Here is a 13,094-nt window from a genome sequence, read left to right on the forward strand (position 1 = left end):
ACACACAGGCTTATTAGTTACATCAGAGCCAGACATACGCACTGGCTTATTAGTTACATCAGAGCCAGACATACACACTGGCTTATTAGTTACATCAGAGCCCGACATACATACTGGCTTATTCGTTACATTAGAGCCAGACATACGCACTGGCTTAATCGTTACATCAGAGCCAGACATACACACTGGCTTATTCGTTACTTTAAAGTCAGACATACACACTGGTTTATTCGTTACATTAAAGCCAGACATACACACTGGCTTATTCGTTACATCAAAGCCAGACATACACACTGGCTTATTCGTTACATCAAAATCAAACAGACACACTGGCTTACTGGCTTTATTTGTTCATCTTGTGTTTTCCTGTCACTAGAGTTGTTGTTATTGATTTATAGTGCTGGTGTCTGACACTGTACTGACCTGCTGGGTCCTGACAATGGTTGCTGGTGTCTGACACTGTACTGACCTGCTTGGTCCTGACAATGTTTGCTGGTGTCTGACACTGTACTGACCTGCTGGGTCCTGACAATGTCTGCTGGTGTCTGACACTGTACTGACCTGCTGGGTCCTGACAATGTCTGCTGGTGTCTGACACTGTACTGACCTACTGGGTCCTGACAATGTTTGCTGGTGTCTGACACTGTACTGACCTGCTGGGTCCTGACAATGTCTGCTGGTGTCTGACACTGTACTGACCTGCTGGGTCCTGACAATGTTTGCTGGTGTCTGACACTGTACTGACCTGCTTGGTCCTGACAATGTTTGCTGGTGTCTGACACTGTACTGACCTGCTGGGTCCTGACAATGTTTGCTGGTGTCTGACACTGTACTGACCTGCTGGGTCCTGACAATGGTTGCTGGTGTCTGACACTGTACTGACCTGCTTGGTCCTGACAATGTTTGCTGGTGTCTGACACTGTACTGACCTGCTGGGTCCTGACAATGTCTGCTGGTGTCTGACACTGTACTGACCTGCTGGGTCCTGACAATGTCTGCTGGTGTCTGACACTGTACTGACCTACTGGGTCCTGACAATGTTTGCTAGTGTCTGACACTGTACTGACCTGCTGGGTCCTGACAATGTCTGCTGGTGTCTGACACTGTACTGACCTGCTGGGTCCTGACAATGTTTGCTGGTGTCTGACACTGTACTGACCTGCTGGGTCCTGACAATGTTTGCTGGTGTCTGACACTGTACTGACCTGCTGGGTCCTGACAATGTTTGCTGGTGTCTGACACTGTACTGACCTGCTGGGTCCTGACAATGTCTGCTGGTGTCTGACACTGTACTGACCTGCTGGGTCCTGACAATGTTTGCTGGTGTCTGACACAGTACTGACCTGCTGGGTCCTGACAATGTTTGCTGGTGTCTGACACTGTACTGAACTGCTGGGTCCTGACAATGTCTGCTGGTGTCTGACACTGTACTGAACTGCTGGGTCCTGATAATGTTTGCTGGTGTCTGACACTGTACTGACCTGCTGGGTCCTGACAATGTCTGCTGGTGTCTGACACTGTACTGACCTGCTGGGTCCTGACAATGTTTGCTGGTGTCTGACACTGTACTGAACTGCTGGGTCCTGACAATGTTTGCTGGTGTCTGACACTGTACTGACCTGCTGGGTCCTGACAATGTTTGCTGGTGTCTGACACTGTACTGACCTGCTGGGTCCTGACAATGTTTGCTGGTGTCTGACACTGTACTGACCTGCTGGGTCCTGACAATGTTTGCTGGTGTCTGACACTGTACTGACCTGCTGGGTCCTGACAATGTTTGCTGGTGTCTGACACTGTACTGACCTGCTGGGTCCTGACAATGTTTGCTGGTGTCTGACACTGTACTGACCTGCTGGGTCCTGACAATGTTTGCTGGTGTCTGACACTGTACTGACCTGCTGGGTCCTGACAATGTTTGCTAGTGTCTGACACTGTACTGACCTGCTGGGTCCTGACAATGTTTGCTGGTGTCTGACACTGTACTGACCTGCTGGGTCCTGACAATGTTTGCTGGTGTCTGACACTGTACTGACCTGCTGGGTCCTGACAATGTTTGCTGGTGTCTGACACTGTACTGACCTGCTGGGTCCTGACAATGTTTGCTGGTGTCTGACACTGTACTGACCTGCTGGGTCCTGACAATGTTTGCTGGTGTCTGACACTGTACTGACCTGCTGGGTCCTGACAATGTTTGCTGGTGTCTGACACTGTACTGACCTGCTTGGTCCTGACAATGTTTGCTGGTGTCTGACACTGTACTGACCTGCTGGGTCCTGACAATGTTTGCTGGTGTCTGACACTGTACTGACCTGCTGGGTCCTGACAATGTTTGCTGGTGTCTGACACTGTACTGACCTGCTGGGTCCTGACAATGTCTGCTGGTGTCTGACACTGTACTGACCTGCTGGGTCCTGACAATGTTTGCTGGTGTCTGACACTGTACTGACCTGCTGGGTCCTGACAATGTTTGCTGGTGTCTGACACTGTACTGACCTGCTGGGTCCTGACAATGTTTGCTGGTGTCTGACACTGTACTGACCTGCTGGGTCCTGACAATGTCTGCTGGTGTCTGACACTGTACTGACCTGCTGGGTCCTGACAATGTTTGCTGGTGTCTGACACTGTACTGACCTGCTGGGTCCTGACAATGTTTGCTGGTGTCTGACACTGTACTGACCTGCTGGGTCCTGACAATGTCTGCTGGTGTCTGACACTGTACTAACCTGCTGGGTCCTGACAATGTTTGCTGGTGTCTGACACTGTACTGACCTGCTGGGTCCTGACAATGTTTGCTGGTGTCTGACACTGTACTGACCTGCTGGGTCCTGACAATGTCTGCTGGTGTCTGACACTGTACTGACCTGCTGGGTCCTGACAATGTTTGCTGGTGTCTGACACTGTACTGACCTGCTGGGTCCTGACAATGTCTGCTGGTGTCTGACACTGTACTGACCTGCTGGGTCCTGACAATGTTTGCTGGTGTCTGACACTGTACTGACCTGCTGGGTCCTGACAATGTTTGCTGGTGTCTGACACTGTACTGACCTGCTGGGTCCTGACAATGTTTGCTGGTGTCTGACACTGTACTGACCTGCAGGGTCCTGACAATGTTTGCTGGTGTCTGACACTGTACTGACCTGCTGGGTCCTGACAATGTTTGCTGGTGTCTGACACTGTACTGACCTGCTGGGTCCTGACAATGTTTGCTGGTGTCTGACACTGTACTGACCTGCAGGGTCCTGACAATGTTTGCTGGTGTCTGACACTGTACTGACCTGCTGGGTCCTGACAATGTTTGCTGGTGTCTGACACTGTACTGACCTGCTGGGTCCTGACAATGTCTGCTGGTGTCTGACACTGTACTGACCTGCTGGGTCCTGACAATGTCTGCTGGTGTCTGACACTGTACTGACCTGCTGGGTCCTGACAATGTTTGCTGGTGTCTGACACTGTACTGACCTGCTGGGTCCTGACAATGTTTGCTGGTGTCTGACACTGTACTGACCTGCTGGGTCCTGTCAATGTTTGCTGGTGTCTGACACTGTACTGACCTGCTGGGTCCTGACAATGTCTGCTGGTGTCTGACACTGTACTGACCTGCTGGGTCCTGACAATGTTTGCTGGTGTCTGACACTGTACTGACCTGCTGGGTCCTGACAATGTTTGTTACTGTCGCTTTTATATAGTAATTGCTTGGAAAAATAACACGGGGATGTATTTTTAATCCGATAGTGTAAACAGTCGTGTGTGTGTGTGTGTGTGTGTGTGTGTGTGTGTGTGTGTGTGTGTGTGTGAGTGTGTGTGTGTGTGTGTGTGTGTGTGTGTGTGTGTGTGTGTGTGTGTGTGTGTGTGTGTGTGTGTGTGTGTGTGTGTGTGTGTGTGTGTGTGAGTGTGTGTGTATGTGTGTGTGTGTGTGTGTGTGTGTGTGTGTGTGTGTGTGTGTGTGTGTGTGTGTGTGTGTGTGTGTGTGTGTGTGTGTGTGTGTGTGAGTGTGTGTGTGTGTGTGTGTGTGTGTGTGTGTGTGTGTGTGTGTGAGTGTGTGTGTGTGTGTGTGTGTGTGTGTGTGTGTGTGTGTGTGTGTGTGTGTGTGTGTGTGTGTGTGTGTGTGTGAGTGTGTGTGTGTGTGTGTGTGTGTGTGTGTGTGTGTGTGTGTGTGTGTGTGTGTGTGTGTGTGTGTGTGTGTGTGTGTGTGTGTGTATGTGTGTGTGTATGTGTGTGTACTCACCTGGTTGTGGTTGCAGGGGTCAATTCACAGCTCTTGGACCCGCCTCTTCACTGGTCACTCTTCCTGCTCCATGAGCTTTATCATACCTCTTCTTAAAGCTATGTATGGTTCCTGCCTCCACTACCTCACTTCCCAAACTATTCCACTTTCTGATAACTCTGTGGCTGAAGAAATACTTCCTAACATCCCTGTGATTCATCTGAATCTTCAACTTGCGTGTGTGTACTCACCTAATTGTACTCACCTAATTGTGGTTGCAGGGGTCGAGACTCAGCTCCTGGCCCCGCCTCTTCACTGATCGCTACTGGATCCTCTCTCTCTCTGCTTCCTGAGCTTTGTCATACCTCTTCTTAAAACTATGTATGGTTCCTGCCTCCACTACTTCACTTGCTAGGCTATTCCACTTGCTGACAACTCTATGACTGAAGAAATACTTCCTAACGTCCCTGTGACTCGTCTGAGTCTTCAGCTTCCAGTTGTGACCCCTTGTCCCTGTGTCCTCTGTGTGTGTGTGTGTGTGTGTGTGTGTGTGTGTGTGTGTGTGTGTGTGTGTGTGTGTGTGTGTGTGTGTGTGTGTGTGTGTGTGTGTGTGTGTGTAATGTGTTTATATAAAGAGTTTAGTGGGTATGGGGTAGGTAATATGTATCAAGGTATCACCATAAACCCGGGTTACAAAGCTGCTTTAGCCCTGTAAAACAAATTAATTAAAAAGTGCGGAATGTTTTTGGTGTAGAGGTGTACACTGGGAGAAGAATTTGGGTCGGTTATAATAGAGGAATGTAGGTGTTTGTGTGTTAGTCGGTGTTAGAGGGTGATAAAGGGTGTTAGTGTGTGTTAGTCGGTGTTAGAGGGTGATAAAGGGTGTTAGTGTGTGTTAGGCGGTGTTAGAGGGTGTTAGTATGTGTTAGGTGGTGTTATTGTGTGTTAGACAGTGTTTGTGTATTAGACAGCATTAATGTGCATTAGACGGTGTTAGATGGTGTTAAACTCTGTTAAACGGTGTTAATGTGTGCTAGACGATGTCATAGGGTGTTACACGATGTTAGAGGGTGTTAGATACTGTCTTGGGGTGTTAAACGGTGTTAATGTGTGCTAGACGATGTCATAGGGTGTTACACGATGTTAGAGGGTGTTAGATACTATCTTGGGGTGTTAGACTGTGTTAATGTGTGTTAGACGGTGGGTGGACAAAGACACTTCCTATACATAATGACACTCCCTTTAGACAAGGACACTCCCTGTAGACAATGACACTTCCAGTAGACAAGGACAGTACCTGTAGACAGGGGTGACTGAAGCATTTCTGTACCACAGTACCAGTAACACGGGGTCATCCTGGGTTGGTGAGGTTACATCACAGGGTAACCTTGCTGTTGAGCCCCTGACCGCTGTTACTGCCACCAGGGTACCTGAGGAAGGAATCAGTACCTGAGTACACCTCATACCTTAAAAAAGAGAACTCTCGGTACCTGAGGAAGAATGGGTGCCTGAGTATACAGCATATCTTTGAAAAGAGAGAGTTCTCAGTACCTGAGTTCACCTGAGTAATTACCCAGCACACCTATCAGGTGACACATTTGCGTCAGGGACCCTGGGGCTCACAGGTGCTCCAGACACACTGCAACGCTCACACAGGTGCTCCAGACACACTGCAACGCTCACACAGGTGCTATAGACACACCTGCAACGCTCACATAACTGCTCTAAACACACACAGATGCACCAGACACACACAGGTGCACAAGACACAGGTGCTTCAGACACACACAGGTGCATCAGACCCACAGGTGCACCAGACACACACAGGTGCACCAGACACACACAGGTGCACCAGACACACACCTGCAATGCTCACACAGGTGCTCCAGACACACACAGTTTCATCAGACACACAGGTGCACCAGACACACACAGGTGCACCAGACACACACAGGTGCACCAGACACACACAGGTGCACCAGACACACACCTGCAATGCTCACACAGGTGCTCCAGACACACACAGTTTCATCAGACACACAGGTGCACCAGACACACACAGGTGCACCAGACACACACCTGCAATGCTCACACAGGTGCTCCAGACACACACAGTTTCATCAGACACACAGGTGCACCAGACACACACAAGCGTATCAGACACACAGGTGCACCAGACACACACAAGTGCACCAGACACACACAGGTGCGCCAGACACACACCTGCAACGCTCACACAGGCGCTCCAGACAAACATAGGTGCATCAGACACACAGGTGCACCAGACACACACAGGAGCACCAGACACACACAGGTGCACCAGACACACACAGGTGCTCCAGACACACACACAGGTGCGCCAGACAAACGCCTGCAACGCTCACACAGGTGTTCCAGACACACAGGTGCATCAGACACACACAAGTGCATCAGATACACAGGTGCACCAGACACACACAGGTGCTCAAGGCACACACAGCTGCGCCAGATATACACATGTGCGCCAGACACGCACAGGTGCTCCAGACACACATCTGCAACGGCCACACAGGTGCTCCACACACACAAAGGTGCACCAGACACACACAGGTAAGCCAGACACACACCTGCAACGCTCAGACAGGTGCTCCAGAGACACACAGGTGCATCAGACCCACAGATGCACCAGACACACACAGGTGCCTCAGACACACACAGGTGTACCAGTCACACACAGGTGCACCAGACACAGGTGCTTCAGACACACACAGGTGCATCAGACCCACAGGTGCACCAGACACACACAGGTGCACCAGACACACACCTGCAATGCTCACACAAGTGCTCCAGACACATACAGCTTCATCAGACACACAGGTGCACCAGACACACACAGGTGCACCAGACACACACAGGTGCACCAGACACACACAGGTGCACCAGACACACACCTGCAATGCTCACACATGTGCTCCAGACACACACAGTTTCATCAGACACACAGGTGCACCAGACACACACATGCGCATCAGACACGCAGGTGCACCAGACACACACAGGTGCACCAGACACACACAGGTGCACCAGACACACACCTGCAATGCTCACACATGTGCTCCAGACACACACAGTTTCATCAGACACACAGGTGCACCAGACACACACATCGCATCAGACACACAGGTGCACCAGACACACACATCGCATCAGACACACAGGTGCACCAGACACACACAGATGCACCAGACACACACACAGATGCACCAGACACACACAGGTACACCACACACACAGGTGCACCAGACACATACACAGTTGCAACAGACACACACACACACAGGTGCACCCGACACACACATGTGCACCAGACACACACACAGGTGCACCAGACACACACACAGGTGCACAAGACACACACAGGTGCACAAGACACACACACAGGTGCACCAGACACACACACAGGTGCACTAGACACACACACAGGTGCACCAGACACACACACAGGTGCACCAGACACACACACAGGTGCACCAAACACACACAGATGCACCAGACACACACACACAGGTGCACCAGACACGCACAGATTCACCAGACACACACACAGGTGCATCAGACACACACAGATGCACCAGACACACATACAGGTGCACCAGACACACACGGGTACACCACACACACAGATGCACCAGACACACACACAGGTGCACCAGACACACACACAGGTGCACCAGACACACACACAGGTGCATCAGACACACACATAGGTGCACCAGACACACACATAGGTGCACCAGACACACACACAGGTGCACCAGACATACACAGGTGCATCAGACACACACATAGGTGCACCAGACACACACATAGGTGCACCAAACACACACACAGGTGCACCAGACACACACACAGGTGCATCAGACACACACATAGGTGCACCAGACACACACACAGGTGCACCAGACACACACACAGGTGCATCAGACACACACATAGGTGCACCAGACACACACATAGGTGCACCTTGGCTCAGAATCGTGTTTTGCTTAACCTAACACTCAAGGCACCTAAGATGGCACTGAGAAGGTGCCATAATTAGGAGCAGGTGACCCCTTACACTGACTCCCAGGAAATATTTCATACCCAGGTTAAAAACAAGGAAACAAATACACAGAAAACAATAAAAAACAAGGAAATTAAGACACAAAAATACAAAAAAAAAACAAGAAAACACAGACACAAAAGCACAAAAAACAAGAAAACAAAGACATAGAAAATAAAAAAAACAAGAAAACAAAGACATAAATAATAAAAAAACAAGAAAACAAAGACATAGAAAATAAAAAAAACAAGAAAACAAAGACATAGAAAATAAAAAAAACAAGAAAACAAAGACATAAATAATAAAAAAACAAGAAAACAAAGACATAGAAAATAAAAAAAAAACAAGAAAACAAAGACATAGAAAATAAAAAAAACAAGAAAACAAAGACATAGAAAATAAAAAAAAACAAGAAAACAAAGACATAGAAATTAAAAAAACAAGAAAACAAAGACATAGAAAATAAAAAAACAAGAAAACAAAGACATAAAAAATAAAAAAAACAAGAAAACAAAGACATAGAAAATAAAAAAAACAAGAAAACAAAGACATAGAAAATAAAAAAAACAAGAAAACAGACACAAAAAAATTCAGAAAAACGAGATGAAGAAGACATAAAAATACAAAAATAAAAAAACAAGAAAACAGAGACAAAAATACAAAAAAAAATGAAAAGCAAGAAACAGAAAATACAAAAACATTGAATAAATAAAGTGTAGGAAGAGAGGAGGTGAAGAAGGTCGAGGTTGTTACTACTGTGCTGGGATTATCAACCTTCAAGCTCTGACGCTCCTCACGGTCTCTTGATCAAAGGGATTTGGAGCTACGCCTCCTTTTCCTTGGATCAAAACTCACTGTCTCGGTTTTGCATTTTCCCAAGAATACAACAACAATAATAATAATAATAATAATAATAATAATAATAATAATAATAATAATAATAATAATAATAATAATAATAATAATAGTATTAATAATAATATTTATATTTTTATATTAACACATCGGCCGTCAAGGCAGGGTGGCCCACCAAGGCAGGGTGGCCCACCAAGGCAGGGTGGCCCACCAAGGCAGGGTGGCCCACCAAGGCAGGGTGGCCCACCAAGGCAGGGTGGCCCACCAAGGCAGGGTGGCCCACCAAGGCAGGGTGGCCCACCAAGGCAGGGTGGCCCACCAAGGCAGGGTGGCCCAAAAAAGAAAACTTTCACCATCATTCACTCCATCACTGTCTTGCCAGAAGGGTGCTTTACACTACAGTTTTTAAACTGCAACATTAACACCCCTCCTTCAGAGTGCAGGCACTGTACTTCCCATCTCCAGGACTCAAGTCCGGCCTGCCGGTTTCCCTGAACCCCTTCATAAATGTTACTTTGCTTACACTCCAACAGCACGTCAAGTCCTAAAAACTATTTGTCTCCATTCCCTCCTATCTAACACGCTCACCAATGCCTGCTGGAAGTCCAAGCCCCTCGCACACAAAACCACCTTTACCCCCTCCCTCAAACTTTCCTAGGCCGACCTCTCCCCCACCTTCTCTATGGATAAGTTTTGGTAATCCTGCACCTCCTCCTAATTTCCAAACTACGAATTCTCTGCATTATATTCACACCACACATTGCCATCAGACATGACATCTCCACTGCCTCCAGCCTTCTCCTCGTTGTAACATTCACTACTCATGCTTCACAACAATATAAGAGTGTTGGTATAACTATACTCTCATACATTTCCCTCTTTGCTTCCCTGGACAAAGTTCTTTGTCTCCACAGACTCCTCACTGTACCACTCACCTTTTTCTCCTCGTCAGTTCTGTGATTCACCTAATCTTCATAGACATATATTATTATTATTATTATTATTATTATTATTATTATTATTATTATTATTATTATTATTATTATTATTATTATTAGTATTGCTGTTATTGTTGTTGTTGGTAGTAATAATGATAATAATAATAATAATAATAATAATAATAATAATAATAATAATAATAATAATAATAACAACAATAATAATAATAACAATAATAATAATAATAATAATAATAATAATAATAATAATAATAATAATAATAATAATAATAATAATAATAAATTAAGACTCGGGGTCAGCCTAGTCTGAGAACATAAGGAAGAGTAAACGAAATTAATGAGGATAAAAGGCAGGGTAAACAAGGTTAACGATGATAAACGCAGGAGAAGCAGAAAGCAACACAAGAGTAAAAAGAAAGAGTAAACTCTCTCTCATACAAGAGTTAAGTGCCATCAACAAAGAGAACAAAGAGTGAGCTTGAGAGTGCCTTCATCTCTCTGCACTACTGGCACTGTGCCATAGTAAAATCTTCTTTATTTCTACTTATACTAACTTATACAAACATATAATGTTTATATATATATATATATATATATATATATATATATATATATATATATATATATATATATATATATATATATATATATATATATATATATATATATATATATATGAATCATATACACCGTCTATCCACATTAATTACATTTTTTGTTTCGTTTTATGTAAAATTTACGACTCATAATTAAGCTTAATTAAATTTTAAGCTTAATTCTTGCTTTATAAAAAACGATGCATAAAAAATACATAGTTCAATTTTTAATTCTTGTCGGTGGTTGAGCCAACACTGGTAAGCCGGTGTTGGCTCAGCCACCAACACTGGCTTACTGTTTTTTTTTTTTTTATGAATTTTTAACTATATTCAGACATTGAGTGAAAGTTGATATATATCTATAAATATACACGTATATATACATATAATTACACACACACACACACACATACACACACACACACACACACACACACACACACACACACACACACACACACACACACACACTTTCTCTTGCAGGATCCTGGTTCGAGGATGAATCAGCTCGAACCAGGATCCTGCAAGAGAAAGCACGACTGAGGGACAAACCGGGGTACTGGAGAGTGTACCTCGATCGAGACAGAAAACAAGAAGAAAGAACTACACTGAAAGAGAGGGTACAGAGATGCAAGGAGGAATGAGAGGCAATGATGAAGATGAGCAGGACCTAGACACAGGAGGAAGGGCAAACACACCCCGCAGAAACTCCCGCAGAAGAACTCCAACCACGACAACCCCAACGCAGCTGAGCAATCTAAACCAAAACCCATACACTGTTCCCTCTGCCACCAACCAATACATCACAAACCTCACCCCTACAGCTGCCCCCTATGGGGATTCTGACCCCACCCCCTCATCACAAATCCCACCCACACCACAGCCCCCCATAGGCCCCTACCAAGGCTCCCACTCCCCCAACCCCAATATTCTCCCAGGACCACAGCGATAGAAAAGAAGCTAAAGGTTTGGTACACAAACACGGACGGAATAACGAATAAGTATGAGGAGTGGCCCGAAAGAATCAGCGAGAAATCCCCAGACATCATAGCACTCATAGAAACGAAACTCACTGAGACAATAACAGACGCAATCTTTCCACCGAGATATCAGATCCTGAGGAAAGATAGAAGGAGTAGAGGGGTTGCACTGCTCATAAAAAACCGATGGGGATTTGAGGAAATTGAAGGCATGGACATGATTGGAGGAAGGGACTACATAGTAGGTACATTTCAGTCCGGGGAACGTAAAGTAGTCATTGGAGTATGTATAACCCACCACAGAACTGCAGTAGGCCAAGAGAGGAGTATGAAGAAAACGACAGAATGATGGTAGACATACTGGCTGAGGTGGCAAGAAGAGCTCACTCGAGCAGAGCAAAGTTACTGGTAATGGGCGATTTCAACCACAAGGAGATCGACAGGGAAAACCTGGAGCCTCATGGGGGTCCCAAAACATGGACAGCCAAGATGATGGATGTGGTACTTGAAAACGTCATGCATCTACATGTCAGGGACACTATCAGACAGAGAGAGGGGAGGATGAGCCAGCAAGACTGGATCTTGTGTTCACCCTGAGCAGTTCAGACACTGAGGACATTCCTTACGAGAGGCCCCTTGGAGCTAGCGATCACGTGGTTCTGAGTTTTGATTACATAGTAGAGTTACAAGTCGAGAGGGTAACAGTAATTGAATGGGAAAAATCAAATTAAAAGGGGGGGGGGGCTACACAGGTATGAGGAACTTCTTGCAGGAGGTTCAGTGGGACAGAGAACTGGTGGGAAAATCAGTAAACGAGATGATGGAATATGTAACAACAAAGTGCAAGGAGGCAGAGGAAAGGTTTGTTCCCAAGAGCAATAGAAATAATAGGAAGACCAAAGCGAGTCCTTGGGTTACCCGAAGGTGGAGGGAGGCAAAAACTAAGTGCAACAGAGAATGGAAAAGGTACAGGAGGCAAAGGACCCAGGAAAATAAGGAGATTAGTAGAAGAGCCAGAAACGAGTATGCACAGATAAGGAGGGAGGCCCAGCGTCAGTACGAAAACGACATAGCATCGAAAGTCAAGTCTGACCCGAAACTGCTGTATAGCCACATTAGGAGGAAGACAACAGTCAAAGACCAGGTGATCAGGCTGAGGAAAGAAGGTGGGGAAATCACAAGAAACGATCAAGAGGTATGTGAGGAGCTTAACATGAGATTTGAAGAAGAATTTACAGTGGAGACAGGAAGGCCTCTGGGGAAACAGAACAGAGGGGGACACCAGCAAGGAATATAACAACAAGTGTTGGATGACATACATACAAATGAGGAGGAGGTGAAGAAGCTGCTAAGGGACATCGATACCTCAAAGGCAATGGGACCGGACAACATCTCCCCGTGGGTCCTTAGAGAGGGAGC

The 13,094-nt window shown here is 46.2% G+C and overlaps 1 protein-coding gene across 1 annotated transcript in view; it reads right to left on the minus strand.

The window, feature by feature from the left end:
* LOC138852540 (uncharacterized) overlaps positions 1-13,094 on the minus strand; it is a 46,272-nt gene that overhangs the window by 11,044 nt on the left and 22,134 nt on the right. The window contains exon 2 of the mRNA XM_070083866.1: positions 5,502-5,634. Within this exon, the coding sequence (XP_069939967.1) occupies positions 5,502-5,634 (133 nt within the window). The remainder of the gene's footprint in view (positions 1-5,501; positions 5,635-13,094) is intronic.

This window comes from Cherax quadricarinatus, chromosome 11 (assembly GCF_038502225.1).
Source record: "Cherax quadricarinatus isolate ZL_2023a chromosome 11, ASM3850222v1, whole genome shotgun sequence".
Lineage (NCBI taxonomy): Eukaryota > Metazoa > Arthropoda > Malacostraca > Decapoda > Parastacidae > Cherax > Cherax quadricarinatus.